The 21,659-nt window shown below is 47.7% G+C and overlaps 2 protein-coding genes and 1 long non-coding RNA gene across 7 annotated transcripts in view; 2 read left to right on the top strand and 1 right to left on the bottom strand.

Moving 5' to 3' along the window:
• The window catches only part of LOC125696226 (GTPase IMAP family member 8-like), a 25,533-nt gene extending 24,501 nt beyond the window's left edge, over window positions 1-1,032 (top strand). The window contains exon 9 of the mRNA XM_048951681.1: window positions 312-1,032. Coding sequence (XP_048807638.1) covers window positions 312-949 — 638 coding nt within the window. The 3' untranslated portion in view covers window positions 950-1,032. The remainder of the gene's footprint in view (window positions 1-311) is intronic.
• Window positions 1-11,293, bottom strand: part of LOC125696228 (uncharacterized) — a 16,663-nt gene extending 5,370 nt beyond the window's left edge. The window contains exons 1-2 of one of the 2 annotated variants that reach the window (XR_007378232.1): window positions 11,191-11,293; window positions 8,810-8,915 (exon numbers count right to left, since the gene is read on the bottom strand). This is a non-coding gene — a long non-coding RNA (uncharacterized LOC125696228). Of the gene's footprint in view, window positions 1-8,741; window positions 8,916-11,190 lie in introns of both variants that reach the window. The other variant, XR_007378233.1, reaches the window with a different exon arrangement.
• MINDY4 (MINDY lysine 48 deubiquitinase 4) overlaps window positions 11,235-21,659 on the top strand; it is a 74,350-nt gene continuing 63,925 nt past the window's right edge. For 2 of the 4 annotated variants that reach the window (XM_048951603.1, XM_048951605.1), the window contains exons 1-5: window positions 11,236-11,445; window positions 13,897-14,016; window positions 15,105-15,313; window positions 18,345-18,603; window positions 19,766-20,181. In XM_048951603.1, the coding sequence (XP_048807560.1) occupies window positions 11,383-11,445; window positions 13,897-14,016; window positions 15,105-15,313; window positions 18,345-18,603; window positions 19,766-20,181 (1,067 nt within the window). In that variant the 5' untranslated portion in view covers window positions 11,236-11,382. Of the gene's footprint in view, window positions 11,446-13,896; window positions 14,017-15,104; window positions 15,314-18,344; window positions 18,604-19,765; window positions 20,182-21,659 lie in introns of all 4 variants that reach the window. The other 2 variants (XM_048951602.1, XM_048951604.1) reach the window with 2 other exon arrangements.

The following is a 21,659-nucleotide window of genomic DNA, read 5'->3' on the forward strand; positions in this document are numbered from 1 at the left end:
GCAGGCTCCTGGCTGAGTGCTGGGAAGCACGGGGAGTTCATGTGGGCTTTGTGGGAGGCCGCGGCCTCGGGGGCGTCCTGAGGCTGCCTCCCATCTCTGCCCTGAGAGCTCACAGAGCGAGGCTGAGGGCGGACGGGGCCGAGCGAGCCCTGCGTGCCTGCTGGCAGCCGGCTCCAGCCCGTGCCCCGTCCCGTCCCCGCAGGGCACAGCGGTGGCTCGGGGACACCTTTCCTCGTGGCCCCGGCACTCCGTGGCCAGCAGGGGGTGTCCCGGCACCGCGGGGCTCACACTCGTCTCTGCTTGGTCCACAGGGTCCCAGCTGAGGATCCTGCTGGTAGGGAAGACGGGGAGTGGCAAGAGTGCGACAGGGAACACCATCCTTGGAAGAAATGTATTTTTATCGGGTTCGTCATCACATGCGGTAACAAGATGCTTCAATATAGAGGAGAACAACTTTGCTGGAAGACCAATTGTTGTTGTTGACACTCCTGGCCTTTTTCATGGAAGAGAAGCCAATGTGAGAACAGCTGAAAACATTAAGGAAAGCCTTCAGGTCCTCTCTTCAGGGTTCCACGCCATCATCATGGTGATGCAGATCACTGAAGAGGCGGAAAAAGTGGCTAAACGGGTGAACGATGTTTTTGATACTAAAGCAGACAAGTACACAATCCTGGGATTCACCCAGGCAGAACAGCTGGAGCATCCAGATGATCTGAAGGGTTTCATAGAAGGGAGGCCATACCTCAAGGAGCTGGCAGCAAGGTGTGGAAAACGATGCATTGCTTTTAGCAACAAGGACTCCAAAGCGATGAGGAATGTTCAGTCTGCAAAGCTCATCAACATGATTGATGCCATGGTAGAGGAGAATTGCAGTGCTCCGTGCTACACACAGGAAATGCTGGAGGACGACACATGGAAATTCCTTGAGAACTTTTGTACCATCCTGTAGGCAGCCAGGGGTCGGTCCCAGAACAGGGACCTCCTCTGCTGTGCTGTTCCTGCTGTCTCAACACGGCGATGTGAGGCAGGGTGTGTGGTGATGGGCCTGAAGGAGTTGTCAATAAACACTGAGCATTGCTGTGTGGAGGAGCATCCGTCTGTGCCCTGGGTTCTGGGGTGCTGAGCAGTGCTGGCAGGAGGTGGTCGCACACACGGTGCAGTGGGGACGAGGCCCAGTGCCGGCTGTGCCTGCGGGGATGGGATGTGGAGGGCTGGTGCCCGTGGCTGTGGGCATGCAGGCTGCTCTGGAGGATGGCGGGGATGTGGAAGGGGAGCTGCCCTCGGTGCGAGAGCTGAGGTTCTCCAGCAGCCTTTGCTCCGAGATGTGTTGTGTGCACTGCTGGAATGGAGCACGCTTACGGGAAAGGCGTCTGTGGGACCTCGGGCCTCAGCTGGCGTGTGCAGGTGATGTGGGCGCTCTGCAGCTCGGAGGCAGCAGCAGGACGGGCAGCACATTGCTGGCAGAATGGTCAGGATGAAACGTTCAGCACACAGCTACACACGCACACAGTGCTGGGGCTGAAGACCGGGGCTCCGGGATCTGGGACAGGGGGGCACTGTGCTGGTGGCAGTCATGGGGGGTTCCGCTGGGCTCTGTGTCAGGGCTGATTCTCTTCAGTCTTCTCTCCATGACTGGAAACTGTCTCTGAGGTGCAGTGAGGATGGTTGTGGATGACACTGCACTGCCATGAGCTGCTGACTCTGTCAGGGGCAGAAAGGTTTACAGAGCGATGGGAGGGCCAGGCAGTGCCCAACGGAATGGAGGTGAATGGGAGTGAGAGCTGCATTCTGCACCTGAGACAGGACTGCCCTGGATACATCATGTACAGAGTGGGGGATGAGAGACCAGACAGCAGCCTCACAGAAGAGCTCTGGGAGAGATGACACTGATGGCTGTGGGGCATTCAGGTGGTTCTGGGGATGGAGGTTGTTTGGGAAGTGCCCTCAGTGCAAGAATTGTGGCTCTCTGCCTTCCTTCACTCTTAGTTTCAATATCTGCACTTCCCGGAGCTGAGAGCAGTGACAGGATGTGTCTGTGCACTTTGTGCCTCACGCAGTGTGTCTGCAGGTGGGGCCAGGCACTCCCTGGCACGGGGCACCCCCAGGGCAACACAGGGCAAGGCCAGGCTGCATCACCGCACAGCCCAGGGCTCTGCCTTCCTGCTCCCTGCAGGCAGCGCAGCACCACGCTGCTGCTCAATGCTTCTGCTCTTGTGGGGTGGAGAGCGGTGGGAACAGCAGCAGTGCAAGGCCTCGTGGGCTGGGACGAGGACAGTTCAGTTGGTAAAGCAAAAGCTGTGCCTTCAGCTGAGCAGCGATCTTCTTCTAGAGGTTAGACAGACAAAGAAAGTGCCTGGCCACTGGGGTTGGGATCGGATGATATGGGAGAAACAGAGATGCTGTTCAACATTGCAGGGAAAAACTGGATGTGACCAAAGCTCAATTAGATGTGAAGCTGTCCAGTGCTGCTGGGGACAGCAAAGTGTGTTTAAATAGGTGAAGAATAAAGAGAGGACCAGAGATTACATCAGCCCACTACATTACCCTGGAGAAAAGAAGGCTGCGGGGTGACCTCAGTGCAGCCTTTCAGTACCTAAAGGGAGCCTGCAGACAGGAGGGGAATCAACTCTTTGAAAGGGTTGATATGTGTAGGAAGAGGGGAAATGGTTTTAAGTTGAGGGAGGGGAGATTTAGGTCGGACATCAGGGGGAAATTCTTTACCCAGAGAGTGGTGAGGTGCTGGAACAGCTGCCCAGAGAGGTTGTGATGCCCCGTCCTTGGAGGTGTTCAAGGCCAGGTTGGATGGGGCCCTGGGCAGCCTGGTTTAGCATTAAACGTGGAGGTTGGTGGCCCTGCATGTTGCAGGGGGGTTGGAGATTCGTGATCCTTGAGGTCTCTTCCAACCCAGGCCATTCTGTTATTCTGTGATTACAGTCACCTCTCCTTAGCAATGCACACAAAGGCTCTGCACCTCTGACTTCAATAGCAGTGATGCTGCAGAGATGGGGAAGGGGCATGAGCAGAACTGAGGGCCCTCGTGCAAGTAGGTTCTAGAAGAAGCTGTATAGGAAACCACATGAGAGACTGAAGTCGTGCATGGGAAGCGGTTCTGTGGCATCAGTGGAAGAGCTGCTCTTTAGCAGTGATAGCAACACAATGAAGTTGCTAGAGAAAAAAGCTTGAGATTGAGGAGAGCACTTGGTAAAAATGGTGAAGAAACAGAACAATGTAAGAAAAACACTGTTAGCCAAGAAAAAGCTGAAAAGAATAGCCTCAAGAGCAGGAAGCCTATGGGAGTCTTGAAGCTACACAGGCTTAGAAACAGAGACCAAAAGGATAAATAGGAAACAAGCAAAACACCCCGCACCAATTAATTCCCATATGGCTCAATAAGGAGTTGAGGAGGTGGTCAGAAAGAAAAGGCTGGAATTTAAAGAAATGGAAGGGGTGTCCACATACAGAAAACAGAGACCTCTCAGATGTGAAACAGTGGAGCTGCTGGCACACGTGTGCTACCCATCTCACAAAGGGCTGCCCTGCAGTGCTGCTAATGTAATTCCCACCTACAAGACAGGCTCTATAAAGTATCCACCAATTAGGGGCCTGCAAATGGCCTCCTTGGCAATGTGACAGAGCCTATGGTACACAATAAACACACTGTGAACATGGAATAACACAGCCTGTATGGAAAAAACAAGGCACAGGTTTGTAAAGTGAAATGAAGCTTCAGTGGGCCGCTGGATTTACACATGAAGCAGCTGGCTCGGAGGAATTCAGGTGACTTTTGGGTAAAGAGAATTAGGGGGCACTTCAAAAACCCTCCGAGGTTCAACACTGTGCAATATTGTTTCCTACTGAGTATTTTAACACGTTTCCAGTCTGTCAGTAATTTCCTGTGTTCCCACAGGGGCTCAAACACCAGTTCTATGCAGTCAAGTGAGTGTCACAACCTTCAAGAGCTCTAGTGCTACTTTAAAAGCATCTGTCAATTACTTAATAGAAATCCTCCTTAATACAATGTTGCTATCTATGTTTCACATCCAAGGTTAATTTAATGCTTAAGACGTAATGTTTCAAGAACAACTGCATGAAATGATTTGTCTTGGAAGAGCACAAGGAACGGCAGTGAATACGTGAATAAGACAACACAAATCACACAAGAGAGAAAATTATATCTATAGAATGCAAATATGCAGAGCTGAACCATTATGTCAGGCAAAGCAGAGGAAGATTTAAGATCCAGGGTAAAATTACAGCTGTAAGCAGTACTTTTGTTTTTTATTGTTAAGCAAAAGGGAATGTGGTTCACCTCAAACTCAGTTAAGGTGCCACTGTGCCATCTGGAAAGCCTTTTAACAGCCATCCCAGTACAACAGAACTTTGAGCACACAGGCTTCCTTCCAAAGGTGTTGGACAAAAGGAATGATCACAAACACTTCACAGCTGCACACAAGCTACCAGCACCATTAGGACAAAACTTGGTCCCATGGTAAAACCAAGGAGGGTAAGTTTCAGTGATGGGATCTGTTTGCTCAGCAGGAAGTGGAGCGGACACTTGACTTTTACTGCATCACTAAGTCTGGTTGATGATAAGAAGTAGACAGACAGACAGATAGACATGTCTATCACAGGAGAGTCATCACCATGAAAGAAGTTCAGTGCCCCAAATATCCCTCAGCCAAGTGCAGTCTGGTACAAACTGATCGCTGTACCAAACTCTTACAAAATCTCCTTTCAAAAAATGAAGTATGAGCTTCGCTGTCCATTTCTTGTTCACAAAACATTTGTGCATTTTACAATTAGGAAATCTTTTCTATGTTCCACTTCTTTTCCTACGGCAAATAAGGAAATGTTCTGCATTTTGTTCACTAAAAACATCCAGAAAGCTGTGGCTGCTGTACTCCAGACTTTCCAGTAAGGTTTGGAGAAACACAATAAGTTCACATTTTAAAGCAATACCCTGGTGTAGCATTTGGGAACAGGACTCCTAATGTCTGGATTGTCCCTGTAGAAACAGTGCTTTCTCAGATACGTCTGAGCAAGGCAATGCAGTATGGATTCACAGGGCTGGAGAAGTGGCAGCAGATAACCAACTGCAGAGAGAGAAGGGCAGTATTTACAGTGTCACTGAACTGCTTGTCCCTGTGGCTTCAGCACCATGAAGAACCCAGGCACTGCTGGCTCTAGGAACCAATGCTTTCACTGATAAAGAGAGCAGCCATCAGGCTCTGACTGCTGACCAGCAGGGGCACCTCGATTCTGCTGACAAGCCCACTGATGGGAACTTGCTGTGGATATTTCGGATCTAAGATGCATCCATGGGGTGTAGGGAACTGCCTCTACCACATCTATCTTGACCGGCTCCACCTCGGCCCTCCCCCCACATCCCCTGCACTCGGCAGAGGCTCCTCACTGGAGCACTTCTTCCTAGACTTCGAGAAATCTTTTGTCTTGTACTTGAATATCAAACTGCATTTGTGCTGTAAAGACTCGTGCACAGCTGTGGCGCTGGTCAGTACAGTGTTCACTGCAAGGCAGCTGGACTCGATGGCCTTTAAAGGTCCTCTTCCAACTCCAAGGATTTTATGGTACCGAGGTCTGCTCTCCACGCCAATGCCAGCAGCTGAGCTCGAGCGCTTCTCCCACTGCTGCAATACTGAACGATAATCGCGAGAGGGCACCCCTGGCACGTCCACTGTAGTACGGGGAAAGAACTGAGAGCTGTTCCCTCTCCCATCAGTAAACACAGTATCGAAAGCTGATCTCAGGTTAACAGTGCTGCTGCTGTGCACACGCGTAACAACAGCAACCTTTCCGAAGCACTGTTGGACGTTTCATCCTTTAAAAGTATAAGCTCTTAAGGCCTGTGCTCCAACTATTCCTACTCAAAGAAATACTCCAACTCTTTCCCCCTCCTGCCTTTTTCAAGTTCCTAATGACTGTTCATTTGCTGTGGAAATAGGCACCTTCTGCAAGCCCAGTTCTCTCCAACAAGTTCCCCTATACTCTACAGCTCTCCCTGCAGTGCTTGTTCCACCAATACCTGTTTAAAAGCTACTTTTGAATATGCTTACCAGCACTGCACTACTCATTCCTGTCTTGCAGCTTTCCTACCCAGCACCAGGCTTTTCTAAAGTCTGTGTTGCAGAACGCTCCTGCCTATCAATTCCTGCCTCAGGCACTGCACTGGGTTTTCACATTCCCTTCTACCTCCCAACATCCAGCGTCCCACCGCTCTGACACCCAGAGCTCCTCCTCCTGCTGTCTCTTCCTCTCATCTGCTCAATGCTGGTAGCAGCACTGCGATAGGATTCAGGAATTCTCTGATGCCCGACCACACATCCATACTGCATCCTGCTGCTCAAGCAGGTGGGTTGGCCAAACTGACCTGCAGAAATTCCACTGAACCTCAGCCTATGAAGAGGAAGGAGCAGCAGAGAGAGGCTGCTATGAGCTGACATGACCACTCATCTGCCATTCCCACTGTGCCGCCTGGTGGGGAGGAGGCAGAAGAGCCACGAATGAAAGACTGAAGTGGAACTCAGGAATAAGGAAGAACAGGGAGAAGCTGTGCTGGTTTTTGCTTCTCACCATCCTGCTCTATTTTTCTTTTTTTAATTGGTGTGAGAACTGAATGTTGTTTCTGCATCAGAAACATCAGAATTTTGTTAATTTCATGGCCTCTCTACTATTTGGGTCATTTATTAGAACTAATAGTTCTTTTCAGGGGCCTTTCTGCATTATTGGGGGTTCTCTGATAAAATTTTATTGGTAATCCCCTAGATAAATCTTCCCCAACAACACATATTTGGTATATAAGTAAAGTAATATGTATGAATATATATATAAGCTAGTAACAACTTATGTATAGCAAGTATTGAGAATATGTCACACACACTGCAACAGTATCCTGTGTAATTTAAAAGGACAATTCATTACATGCCTCGGGAGTGCCTGAAGAAGGTAAAATTGGGCACCTCCCTTCCATACTCTTTGTTAAACAAGGACTCTGAACAGAATCACCATATCAGTATGAACAAGGAGACATCTTGGAGACAACAGGACTGACACCAGATCACAAACAAATTAACAAGTAAACAACAAATGTAAACCTTCTGATAAGATTGTGAACCTGGAGTACCCAGCCAGAGGGGAAACAGGGGAGGGGGAGAAGGCAAGGGGGGGGAAGAAAATGGTATAAAGGCTGTCATGTTGTGTCCATAGGCTCTCCTGCTTGCGGGACACCCGCCATTGCAATCGCGAATAAATTCTGCTTTTATCAGAGATACCATGCTGACAAAATGGCTTGGATATTTCCAACATTGGCAATAAATGAAATTAATCAGAGAATTGTTGGAAGGGACCTTTAAAGGCCACCTGGTCCCACTCCTTGCAGTGCACAGGGACACCCACAGCTCCATCAGGGCTCACAGCCCATCCCCTGACCATGGGTGTCTGCAGGGATGGGGCACCACCACCTCTCTGGGCAACCTGTGCAGCGCCTCACCACCCTTATTATAAACTTCTTCCCAATATCCAAATCTCCCCTTCTTTTGTTTGAATCATAGAATCATAGAATCATAGAATCACCAAGGTTGGAAAAGACCTAAAAGATCATCCAGTCCAACCATTCACCTATTCCCAATAGCTCCTACTAAACCATGTCCCTCAACACAACATCCAGCCTTTCCTTGAACACCCCCAGGCTCGGTGATTCCACCACCTCCCTGGGCATCCATTCCAGTGCCTGACCACCCTTTCTGAAAAGTAATACTTCCTCATGTCCAGCCTGAATCTCCCCTGCCGTAGCTTTCCCTCTGCTCCCATCACTGATGACACGAGAGAAGAGGCCGACCCCCAGCTCACTACAACCTCCCTTCAGGAAGTTACAGAGAGCAATAAGGTCTCCCCTGAGCCTCCTCTTCTCCAGGCTGAACATTCCCAGCTCCTTCAGCCTCTCCTCACCAGCCCTGTGTTCCAGACCCCTCACCAGCTTCGTTGCCCTTCTTTGAACACGTTCCAGGGCCTCAATATCTTTCTTGCAGTGAGGGGCCCAAAACTGGACACAGCACTCGAGGTGCGGCCTGATGAGTGCTGAATATAGGGGAACAATCACCTCTCTGCTCCTGCTTGCAACACTGTTTCTGATGCAAGCCAGGATGCCATTGGCCTTCTTGGCCACCTGGGCACACTGTCGGCTCATGTTCAGCTGAGCATCAATCAATACCCCCAGGTCCATTTCCTCTACGCAGTCCTCCAGCCACACCGCCCCAAGCCTGTAGCGTCGCCTGGGGTTGTTGTGGCCGAAGTGCAGGACCCGGCATTTGGCCTTGTTGAAACTCATCCCATTGGCTCCAGCCCAGCTCTCCAGCCTGTCCAGATCCCTCTGTAGGGCCTCGCTACCCCCAGGCAGATCCACACTTCCAGCCAATTTGGTGTCACCTGCGAATTTACTGAGGGTGCACTCGATGCCCTCATCCAGGTCATCAATAAAGATATAAAGATATTGAAGAGGACGTTTGAAACCGTTTCTCCTTGTCCTATCACAACAGACCCTGTTAAAGATTCAGTCCCCTGCTTTCTTACAACTCCCCTTTAATGTCCCTCTAGCCAAGCCTGATTTATCAGCGATGGCACTTGGTAAGTGATCTCCCTGTCTTTGTCTTTTTCAGCCTATTTCCTCCCCCTGTTCTGCTGAGGGCTTTCCAAATTCTTGGTCCCAGTGTCACCTATTTTCTCACCTGTCAGTACTGGAGATACCAAAGAAACACCACATCTTGCACTAATAAACAACACAGGGAATTATTACCAGTGATTTCTGATCAGGGAGAATCCAGCTGTATCAGATCCAAGTTCTGCAGCTCCCAGGTCGTGCATCTGCGCTTGCAGCATCCCAAAGAGGAGCAGAGCATTGCCTGCAGAAGCAGTACATAAACCAGCATTAACGTACACGTGTACATGCAGCTTTTACTTCACTGCATCAGGCACAAAGCTTCCAAAAAGCAATGCTGTCTTCTTGTTACAGCTGTCAGCAGGGATGCAGAATATCTTAATATATTTCATTTCTTTTTCCCCCTGAACAATTTTGGGATTGGCAAATTCCTTTGCAATTTTGGCCAGGTCAGAAGCTGTAGTTCTGCTACCTCTTAGAGAAAAACACTTCCTTGCAAAGGCATTTATCAATATGCTGCTGTATAAATCTACTTTGTTGACACCAGACACGAAGCTAAGCACCTGAATGCCTTCTGGACATAGCAAACTGGTTTTGTGAAATCACTGGAAGTCAATGGAGGCTTGGCAGCATGACAGCCCCTCTCACGTGCCCCATGATGCACAGTCGTGCAGCAGTTCTCTCTGGAATACATGCATTGAAATGACACCTTCCAAGTGGCCACGTTATTAAAACCGTGCCCCACTTTCATTTTGGAATATCATTCCCAGAATGTTGGGGGAGACAGGGATACTGTGTAATACCAAGCATTCTTTTGCATGCTGCATCATGTCTTAGCTAAAGCTAAGCTAATGAATGCACATCAGACTGCTTGCACTGATAACATTAATGAAGTAGTCAGACCCTTTGCATGTCTTATTTATTACATGGATTGCAAATTACCCCCCCTGCTATCCTGTAGGCACATGCAAATTATGTTTCACTGAAAGTCAATCTTCATTTATCCAAATGTTTCCAAGATGGAAGCCAAACTGATCACGGAAGAAATACAGGGGGGAAAGAATCACAGAATCACAAGGTTGGAAACGACCTGCAAGATCATCCAGTCCAACCCCCCTCCCATTCCTATCAGTACCACAAGCACTAAACCATCTCTCATAGCTCCTCATCCAGGCGCCTCTTGAACACCACCAGGGACGGCGACTCCACCACCTCCCTGTGCAGCCATTCCAGTGCCTGACCACCCTCTGAGAGAAGAAGTTTCTCCTCATATCCAACCTAAACCTCCTCTGGTACAACTTCTGGCCGTTTCCTCGGGTCCTACTATTTGCCTGGGAGAAGAGGCCAGACCCTTTTGCACCACAGCCTCCCTTCAGGAAGTTGTACAGTGCAATGAGGTCTGCCCTGAGCTCCTCTTCTCCACACTGAACAATCCCAGCTCCCTCAGCCGCTCCTCATAAGGTTTGTGCTCCAGACCCCTCACCAGTTACCAGTTACCAGTTTCGGATGAATTGTCAGCAGAAGAAACTTTAACTGGGTAACAAGGTTGGTTATTAGGAAAAAGTTCTCTGAACGAGCAATCAGGCATTGGAATGGGCTGCCCAGAGGGAATGGTGGGGTCACCAACCGTGGAGGTGTTGAAGAAATGGCAGATGTATTTAGGGACATGGTTCAGTGAGTAGGACTGGGGGTAGGTGGTCAGTTGGACTGGATGATCTCAGAGGTCTTTTCCAACTGTAATGATTCTGTGATTCTATGAACTTTCTATGAACTGGACAGCTAACAGTGGTCAAATACTTAAAGAGTTTGTCCAGAATGCAAAATCTCCATCCCTGGACACTGCTACCCTAAGCTATCTCATCTAATTTAATCCTCACACTCCATGTCCTCTGCAGGTCCTCCCCTCTCTCTCAACCTACATCAGGTCCCCAGGCTCAAAGCATGACTCAACACAATCCCTCCTGTTAGTATATTGTAGTAGTGTCTATAATGTAGCTTCAACCTGAAAGGAAAGACTGCACTCATAGAATCTCAGAATAGTTGGGTTGGAAGGGATCTCAAAGACCACCTGGCTCCAAGCCCTGTGCTGTGGGTAGGGTTGCCAGCCCTTAAAGCAGGCACCAGGTCAGTTGCCCATGAATGGATGGGTGTTCCCACTTTAGTCATTGCCAGTAGGAGAGATGAAGTATAATACAAGAGAAATGCAGCAGTATTTAACAAAAGTGCAATCTTACCAAATAAACAAACATGATTGAAAGTAGCATTCATACAGGAGTGATAGCTTGCACATAACTGTGCTTCTCTCAGCAATTTAGGAGTTGGACTCTGTGACCCCTGTGGGTCCCCTCCAACTCAAGCCATTCTACGATTTAAAAACAAACAAACAACCAAAACAACCCCAAATCAGAAAATCCTTCACTGATTGTGATTCTGTGATTCTGTGATTCAGCTTCTCAACTTCCAACATTCATTTCCCGAACGTTATCCCCGAGCAGCTCTCGGGTTTTGCATGCAGTTACCAGGGCGCCCGCTGCTGAGCGGCCAGCTCGGCTCTCGTCCCACGGGGAGGAGTTCTGCTGCTCTGCTGTTGCTGGGATCCGGCGGCACGCAGGACGAGCTGCTCCAGGGGCCGCATCGCCCGGCCGGGCTGCCATGGGGGATCGGTCAAACCGAGCCAAGGAAACCCCCCCCGAGCAGAGTGCGGGCTAAAAATGGACAATTCCTTCGTGGAAGAAGTGGCCGCATCTCTGGTGAGAGAATTTCTCAGTAGAAAGGTAAATGAGTCTTGATTTTCTGGCTGGGATGAGCGGGAAGGGCGCAGGAGAAACGCCTGTCGTTAAAAGGCGAAGGGGGGGGGAGGGGGGGGGGGGACGCCGGCTGGGGGCTGTAAGGCAGATAGCCGTGCGGAGCAGCGAGCTGCGGGGCACGGATCTGCACTACATCTCCCACAATGCCCGCCGGTTTCCGAACGTGGAAGGCGGCTGCCGGCCTGCCTGCGAAAACCTGATTCATTCCTGCACGTGCCTGCGGAAAAAAAAAAAGCTTAAGCCAAGAAATGCAGTTTTAAGCTTTTTTTTGTCACCCCTCGTTCATCGACTATCTTGTTTTTTACAAGTGATGCACACTAATACGAAAACAAAACAAAAGGAAGGGGTCCTGATAGATGAAAAACTTAGTATGAGCCAGCAGTGTGCTCTTGTGGCTAGGAGGGCAAATGGAATCCTGGGCTCCATCAGCAGAGGGGTGGCCAGCAGGGACAGGGAGGTGATTGTCCCCCCTCTACTCTGCTCTTGTGAGGCCCCATCTGCAGCACTGCATCCAAGTGTGGAGCCCACAGTACAAAAAAGACAGGGAGCTGTTGGACAGGGTCCAGAGTAGAGCAACAAAGATGATCAGGGGACTGGAGCACCTCCACTATGAGGACAGGCTGAGGGAGCTGGGCTTGTTCAGCCTGGAGAAAAGAAGGCTGCGGGGTGACCTCAGTGCAGCCTATCAGTACCTAAAGGGAGCCTGCAGACAGGAGGGGAATCAACTCTTTGAAAGGGTTGATATGTGTAGGAAGAGGGGAAATGGTTTTAAGTTGAAGGAGGGGAGATTTAGGTCGGACATCAGGGGGAAATTCTTTACCTAGAGAGTGGTGAGGTGCTGGAACAGCTGCCCAGAGAGGTTGTGGATGCTCTGTCTTTGGAAGTGTTCAAGGCCAGGTTGGATGGGGCCCTGGGCAGCTTGGTTTAGCATTAAACGTGGAGGTTGGTGGCCCTGCATGTTGCAGGGTGGTTGGAGATTCATGATCCTTGAGGTCCCTTCCAACCCTGGCCATTCTGTGATGCTGTGAAGCGGTCATAGAGAAAACAGACGTTTTTTACTGGGGCTCTGCAGGCAGCAGATTTGCTTGGGGGGGGGAAGGAGAAGAAAGTGACCGCTGTATTTGTTACAGAACTGATGTAAAGGAAAGAAATGGGATGTGGGCTGTGAGCTGGGGAAAAGACACCTTCATGCTTCCAGGTGAAATCGCCTCCTACTTTGTATTCATGCAGAATCCAAAGGATATATTGCACGTGTCCCCCCAGCTCAGGAATAGTTGCCTCATACAGAACACAAGACACAGTTGTGCTAAGAAGCATTGTGCCAGCCTCACTTTCTCTCACCTGTCCTGCATCCAGCTTTTAAATGCCTATTTTCAGTGTTGAAATCTTGCTGACATGATTTCCAACGCAGAATTAATCACTTGCCTTTAAGTTCCAGCATTAGCAGAGCAATGCCTCAGTACCTGACTGCAGAGGTTTCTCAAATGAAACACCTTCACATTTCTGACTTAAATAAACACAATGCTGACTGAAAGCATAAAAGGAAAGGGATGCTCTGCTGGTAAAACCGACCGTGCAGCTTATCATTCCTTGCACTTTAATTGCAGCACTGCCTCATTCTCTGTACCGAGCTGCAGGAAGAGCCTAAACCAGTTGATGCTATGAGGATCCAGCTGATTTCCAACCTGGTCAGGTTACCCTGATAACAGGGTGAAGAGCAGGATGAGGGTTCTCAGAAACCTGCCAACAAACAAAGTGCACCTGAAATTCAGAGTTTGTAATTACGTAGCTCAGATGCAATTAATTGCACAGGCCAATCTTATGGAGCTGTTAAGTAGCCGCACGGAGTAGCCCTGTTTTGTTTGTTCTCCCAAGTTTAGTAAGTTCTGCACAGGCAGCATTTCCACCAGAACTCCTTTTACATCTCCAGGCTGTAGAAATGCAAAACTGTATAATTAAAGTGCAGGTTTTAAGGCTTAGCTTGTAATTACTTCCATTTTAATGTATCCAGAAGCTTCAGCTTGCATCCAACAAAGTCAGCACTAAAAACTTTTGTTAGCTGTTCTGTTTCCTTCTCCTCCCAAATCCAAGCAGGAATCATAGAACGGCCTGGGTTGAAAAGGACCTTAAACATCATCCAGTTCCAACCCCTGCTGTGTGCAGGTCGCCAACCAGCAGCCCAGGCTGCCCAGAGCCACATCCAGCCTGGCCTTGAATGCCTGCAGGGCTGGGGCATCCACAGCCTCCTTGGGCAACCTGTGCCAGTGGAAGCACTAGGAATCTAGCATGTCCAGGCTGCACTATCAGTGACTGTGGAGAAGTGGCACTGGGAGTCATGGTAGGGATAGGTTGGTGTCCTAGGGGTGATTTACGCCCTTTAATGATTCTGTGACTCTACAATCTCCTGCTTGTCCTCAGGGTCTGAAGAAAACCATCAGCACCATGGACCGGGAGCTGCCACGTTCTGCACTCAGCATCAATAACAGGAACGAGCTTCGAAACGTCCTGCATTTGCACTCCCTGTACAAACAGAACAAGGTAAAGGAAGAGGTGCTTCTCCTCACAGCCTGGTCTCAGATCACGTAGAACTGGGTCAAACAAATCGAGGCAGCAGTGTGTGTGCACAGTACAGAGAACTGGAGCCTGGGTCTGGTGCTGCACTGCTGTGGATACGCTTAGAAGTCTCCATCTCACCTCCATGGTGAGACTGCATTACAGCTCACAGGACTAAGCTGAGAACCTGGCAGTGAGCCCTCGTTACTAAAGGCAGCTTCCAATAAACCAGGAGCACTTATTCACTTTAACATCTTTTACATCATTACATCTAGAACATTCCATTTTGGAAATAGCTCTGCATTTCCATTTCTATTTACAACTTTATGTATGAGCTGACAGACAGAACTGCACTCAGCATTTATCATTCCTTGACATGTAATACAGGCCACAATATTTTATGTCAAAGCCATCAGTAGCTGAATTCCAACTATTGCTTAGATCCAATCCTAACCATTCACAGCTTAAGGCAGGAATGTCTAGCCAACAGCCTGCAGGATGATGCAATTGACTCCAGCAACTCGTGTTTGATGAATACACTGCATGTGCAAACTCGCAGCAGAGCCATGAATTTCATGAGGTCCAAGGGATTGAATCCTTGCCAACTCCAGGAGTTCCAGGACTTCCTTCACAATCACACCTTATTACTTCATTTAACACACCTTTAAGCTCTCGGCATTTCCTAGCTGACATCTCCTTCCCTGGAGGTGGAGCCACTGTCCCTGGAGGTGTTTAAGGAACATCCAGATGTTGTATTGAAGGATGTGGTTTAGTGGGTATATTGGTGGAAGGTGGGTGGTTGGACCGGATGATGTTGGAGGTGTCATCCAACCAACCTCAAGTGCTGGTCTCTCTCAAGAGAGAACTCCAAGATCATCCAATCCAACCTCAGTGATTCTGTGGTTCTGTGATTCCTTCCTGCGTTGTTTGCACAGCCATGTCATTTATAACCACCAGACTCTAGGAAACTGTGAACATGTTCAGCCACTGTACAGTATAATGACTCCTTCTTAGATTGCAGACTAACAAGTTTTCAGCAGCAACCAAAAACTTTTATTTTCCTTCTCAAACAGGCCAAGGAGAACCCTCTGAAAACACTCCTTGAAATCATTACTAATTATTTCCTTGAGCACCGTGGAACCTCCAGGAGCACCAGTTCAAGTTCTGCACTGGCAGCTTCTCAATGTAAGAGCTCAGCATCCCATCCACCTGACCTCTCAGATGAAGAACGTGCATGTGGAAATGCCAGCCTGCCTCATGACAGCAAAACTCAAACCTTCAGGTACTCCCTTACTCCTCACTGCTTTGGCCAGTCTTCTTCCCATTAAGTGAAATAGCGTTGAATGGTTTGTATGGTATATATGGTCTGATTTTGGGGTGGTCCTGTGCAGAGGCAGGAATTGGACTCAATGATTCTTAATCCTCTTGTCAGACATTAGGAGGAAGTTTTTGAGCCAGAGGGTGGTGAGGCACTGGCACAGGTTGCCCAAGGAGGCTGTGGATGCCCCATCCCTGCAGGCATTCAAGGCCAGGCTGGATGTGGCTCTGGGCAGCCTGGGCTGCTGGTTGGTGACCTGCACACAGCAGGGGTTGGAGCTGGATGAGCATCGTGCTCCTTTGCAACACAGGCCGTTCTGTGATTCTCTGACCCTTACTGGTCCCTTCCAGCTTAGGATATTCTGTGATTCTACAACATCCTCAGCAACACCATCTTGGGTGAGCTGTCACAAAGTTTGCATTACTGCCATCTTCTTTAAAAAATGCTCTTTTATGCTCCCTGGCAATTAGAAAGACTTGCATGTTCTTCAGTAGCTGAAAGATGGAATTAAGATGAACAAACCTGAGCTTTTATGCCTGGTAAACTGGAAAGTATTCAGTATAGTCTGATAAGAAACGAACCACCTGCGCTCAAACTACAGATACATCAATGCTTAGAGCCTAAACCAAGCCCTACCATCTTACATTCAGCATTACTGCCAATAGTGTAAATTATTTCCATCAACAAAAGCATATGGAAGCAGCATGCAGCCAAGTCTTCCAGTACCATTTATTAGCATCTCAGAGCAACAGTACCAGCTGTGCTTCAACAGAAAGCCTTTAAAATGGGCACAGCACAGAAATTCGACTTCCCAGCTTTGACTCTCAGGGAATACACCTAATTTTATTCCCCGTTGTAAAAGCAGCTCAAACCCACTGCTCCTAAGCGTTAGCACTTGCAGAACTCCACAAGTCCTTGCTCAGTGGGGAAGGGAAACAAGAACTGACACAACCAGCTAAGAACTGAGCAGACGCTGCAGGGGCTGGAAGGGACCTGTGGAGATCATCGAGTCCAACCACCCCAAAGCAGGTTCCTTACAATGTGCAGTGCAGGAAGGTGCCCAGACAGATCCTGAATATAAGGAGACCCAGCTCTCTGGGCAGCCAGTTGCAGCGCTCCATCACTCTGATAGTTCTTCCCCTGTGTTTGTAACGCCCTCTTTTCCAGCTTCTGCCCTTGTCCCTTTTTCTACTGCTTCCTAGGACGCCCCTAACACGTCTCTCTTATATCGAATAGCAGCAACGCAGCCCTTTCCCACCCCCAACAAAATGGCGGAACTCCCCCGCCCCTCACAGCTACTGAGAGCCCGGAGGGCGCATGCGCATTGCCAGCCCTGCCCATAAGGCCAGAGTGGGAGGGAGAGACCACAGAGAGAGCGCTGCGGCCGGGCCAGAGAGGCCTTCATTGTTCCGGAAGTGATGCGTTGAGGGGCCGCTCTGCCTTTTGCTGGAGAGCACTCTATGGTTTTAGTCCCCCAGTGGTTTCCCTTCGGGGTGGGAACTGTTGGTGTTGCGGTATTTGAGTTAATCGCACACAGCCCCACACTGGCACCTTTTCCCCAAAAAGATGCGTGCTGTATACTTACAGATAAACGCAGGAAAAGCTGCATGTGCAAACGTAACACAAATGAGTGAGGGGCGGGGGGACAGCACATGTATGTGAGGAAGGGCTGCTGCCATCATGGCTTGTGGGGCTGGTGCTCATGAGGGGAGTCCCTGCTATTTGCTACTTCATGCCTTTGTGGTCATGTCTTTTCCTCTACCTACAAAAAGAATCAGGAGGATAAATAGTGTGGCAGAAGCAGGGTTCTGTGATCCCCTAAGCTGTTTCCCTCTGGCCATGGAGAAATCAGACCACAGTCAAGCAGCCAGAGCCTGAAAATAATTTTAATTTTAATGTTAATAGTTATGATAATTCTAATCATAACTGCCTGGTTAAGTTTTAACAAGGCAAGCAGGAGTGGAGATTATAATCAGACAAATTCCTTATGTAAGAGTTCAGCTTCAAACTCTTTCCTTTTAAATGACCTCAAGAATATATTTTTTTAATGTCTACAACTGTTAAAATGATTCCTACTTTGTGCCCTTTGGCAATGACAAATGGTCCTAGGTAAGGAGTAGCAGTCCTCAGATTTCCTAATGCTCTCAGAGACTGATCCTGCACCCTTCTGTTTAAATATGAAGGATGTCTTTGCAGTATAAGGCATAACTAACTACAGAAAAGACCCAACAGTTTTAACTGGTTAGGTGAAATGAATGTTTATGTGGTACAAGATGCTTCTGCTCACGAAATTGCTTAGCTATGAAATACGATGGAGAAAAACATCCTGGAGTTAAACACAAAAGCTAAAGGGCAGGTTTGTAAAAGAAGGCTAGCATTTTCAGGTTACCCAGATTATCACAGAAACACAGAGTCACAGAATCACCAAAGTTGGAAGAGCCCTCCAAGAAGATCCACTCCATCATCCACCAATATTTCCCCACAAAACCATGTCCTTTAGTACCACATCTAAACACTTCTTGAAGACCCTTAGGGACGGTGACTCCCCACCTGCCTGCAGAGCCCATTCCAGTGCCTGACCACTCGTTCAGAGAAGGAATTGTTCCTAATATCCAACCTGAACCTCCTCTAGTGCAACTTGAAGCCATTCCCCCGAAGTGTGAAGGAAGTCAGTTCAAAAGATGCTGACAAAAACATGATCAAATTTTCTAAGGGCTGTTCAAAGCGGATGGGAAAGGAGTGGGAACTGTTTGTGGTAGCTCCAGACCCATCTGACTTGACAAAAGTGGTATTGTCACGAACTGTCATGCATGCTAATGATATTGAAATGATCTCTTGAAGACCTACCTATATTCCAATTCCAAGTAATTGTATTTGAGTGCCAGTTCCATGTAACAAGTGGCTTGAAAGCAGTGCTTTAATTAGCCGAGGTGCTGTTTTCATTGATTTCATCATTCATCATTTCGTTGTTTATAACGTTGTTTCTTTATTGTAGACACGATGTTGAGAATCCGCCTGATAAAATCCTTCAATTCAGAAAACATCAACACAGAAGTGAAAAATGCCAGGCGGGGACAATATGCAACAGCCACTTAACCTCTGATGGGGATAAGAAGTTAAAGGGTAGTCAAGAGGATTTAAAATCAGCAGTGATTTCTGAAGAGCTGCAAGCCACAGTGAAGGACAAGCAGAGGCCCAGGTCTGGTCTCATTGTCAGAGGCACGATGGCTGGACCAGGAGCAAGTTCTCCAGAGGTGATTTTTAACCCTTCCAAATCATAAACCATAGAATCACCAAGGTTGGAAAAGACCTCCAAGATCATCCAGTGCAACCATCCGCCTGCCACCAGCATTTCACCACTAAACCACGTCCCTCAGCACAACATCTAGCAGCTTCTTGAACATGACCAAGTACTGGGAATGACCAGAGATTTTGAATATGACCTTCTGAGATGAAGTAATTTGTGAAGAATATTAGCATTGCTTCTTCGTGCTGATTCATTAAATCTGCAGTATGAAAAGATGGGCTGATTTAGGGCAGTGCTTCTGCTTAATTCAGAAATTCAAGCTGTTTGAGGAACAGCCGCTGCACACAGAGCTGCCATCTTTCATTACAGCATTTCTTTATTAAGTCTTCTCCATTTTTGATATCTCATCTCTCTTGAGAGCTGAGATTTTCCATTTTCCTCAGGAAATTGCTTCTTTACCTCAGAAGTGTCTACAGCTCCTCAATTGGGAGCACCTGATTTCCTCAGGCTTTTTTTTTTACCCCACATTTAATCATTAGCTTTGGACTTTGAAAATTGCTTTCAGTAAAGCAGTGTTTCTAAGCTTGTCCAAACGAGATGTATTTCATCAGTAGGTGTTTTTAAATCACAATTCCAAAAATATTCTCTCTTTTGTTTTTCTTTCACACTTCTTTCCCAGAGCCAGGAGCTTCCCCTGTGTCCAATGAAGCTCATAAAAGTGAGAAATTGAAGTATTTTAAGCATTCTATTTGGCTAATACTGAAGCAAATGTTGGAAGCTAAATGAATTGCATTTTTCTAAAGAGTTTTGGTTCAGGAAAAAAGGACTAGATACCTTTAACAGCCAATTTTGGCAGTAAAATATCATATACGTCTTGACTTTCTCTGAATACAACCCCAAATAATGTTTTTATGAGGTCTTTTTGTTGATGTCCTTGGGTAAAAGAAAGTCTTTACAGTATGTAGCATCCGTAGTAGCATTCAGATTTTAAGTAAAAATGTGTATCTGCTCCTATTTATTATCCAAAAGAGTTACCTAATTTACTCTTTAGCCTGATTCCTAATAACAAAGGAATCGTTTAGCCCCTTAGCTACTTGATAGAGTCTTGTTTTTTAGCTTTCCATTTATGCAAAGGTAGTCAAATGTTAACATATGGCATTTCTTTGCAGGATCAGCAGAGAAGGAGGTCAAAACGCTCCACCAGCATCAGTAGCACAGCACTGCTCAAGGGTGAAAAACATGAGGAAAATGAGCCGAGTGCCCCAAAAGTCGATTCCCAAGACAATAAAGGATGCTCAGCACAAGTAAACCCAGAGATTGCCTCAAGGACTTTGTCAAGTTCGCATGTGAGTTCAGCTTCTGAAAAGCTAAGGAGCATCTCCAAGGATACGTGTGACTCTTTTATCAAACTGCTGTCCGAAAGAGGGAGGACCAAGATGGAGGAAAGGAAATCACTGCCAAGCTTTTGTACAGACAGCGGTGAGAAAAGCCTTAAAGTCAGTGCCCTGCACAGACATTCAGGGACTGGAAGGGAGAAGAGAGAAAGGGCCCTCAAGAAAAGCGAGAGCTGGTTATCAGGCCACAGGTAAGAATATGTGTAAGAAAGTGGTACTAAAAAGGTAGAAGAAAATATGATGAAGGGCTAAAAGAGGTCAAGATTCTGTTTTTGTTGAGGGGAATCAAAGGGAAGAGGTGAAGAGACTGGAAGGGAGAAGATTTTTTTCAGAGTTAACTTGCTAATTTTGACATCCCAAACCAGTCAGGACTCCTTTCCTTGTCACTGGAGAGACCCCATCGCCGCTGGTTTCTCTTTGCTGCACGTGAGGAGAGCTGAGGGCTACCAGCTCAAACTCAGACCCTGAGATGTGTAACACAAGAGGTTTGCTCCCACCTGCTCAGATCATCTGCATCTTAAGAAACAGTGTTAATTACCACTGCAGTACTGTGCCCTCTTGCTGTTCTAATAGCTTGCAATAGATTCCTTCAGAGGACTTGGTCTCAACAAGAGCAGAAGAGGGAGCTATTTCCTAAGCAGAGTCCATTTGAATCGTTCTCAAGGCAAAAGTGGGACAGCCCTGCCAGATGACTTAGCCAGCAAAGGGTTTGAATTCATGCTGAGCTTTGGGCTCCTGAAAAACCTCACTGGAATCAGCAGGACTGCTGACACTCCTGAAGTTAAGTGGAAGTAACAGAGAGTGGAAGTGAGACTCCAAATAAACACCATTACAAAGTAAGGACTGGCTCTTGCAAAGCTTCTGTCCCTTTGGCAAAGTCCTGCACTGCTTCAGAGCTCTTTGAGCATTTTGAGGCATCAACATATGCAATATAAGAGCATGCATTTATCTTGAGAGCATGCATTTATCCTCTTCCGTTCTCTGTTACTGCTCCCTGACTCCAATGACAGAAGTGCTAATCTAAATGCTGAAAATCTATTTAGGTTTAAACCTTGCTTGTTCATTTGCAGGCATCTGAAATTCCATTCCTGTTCCCCATAGATAAAGCCAGACAAATCCTTCCGTTTTGCTCTTCTTATTCATTTCTTTTGGTTCTGTGCAAAATGTGCTGCTGTTGCATACAGGCTGCAGGCATCCCTTGGCTCCTTAGGGAGCAAACAAACTAACCCACCAGCAAAAAGCCCAAAGCGAGATGCTGCCGTCCTTCAAAAGTCAAGCTGAATGGGACTGAATGCATGCTTACAAGCAGAGTGGGCAGAAACCCAGATCCCACAGCATTTTGACTCACACGTTTTAACAGAAAGAAATGATGGGCATCAAACTGTGCTTCTTGTTCCATCAACACTCTGATTCTTGGCTGCTGCCTGAAGTGTGTGTGGGAGGGGGTGGCAGTGTTGAAAGCCCAGCTTTGGGACTTTGTTTTTTGATCTTAAGCTACTGACGTGAAATTAGACCTCTGAGTACCAGAGTCCTCAGCTTTGTCCTCAATAAGATTTGGAGGATCTTTGGTTTTGGTTCTAATAGATGAAATTTCGCTATTTTGTCAGTAAGGTGGCATCAAACATGGAGCTTTCCAAAATGGCAGACCAACACACCAACACAGATATGG

Source organism: Lagopus muta, chromosome 7 (genome assembly GCF_023343835.1).
Source record: "Lagopus muta isolate bLagMut1 chromosome 7, bLagMut1 primary, whole genome shotgun sequence".
Classification (NCBI taxonomy): Eukaryota; Metazoa; Chordata; class Aves; order Galliformes; family Phasianidae; genus Lagopus; species Lagopus muta.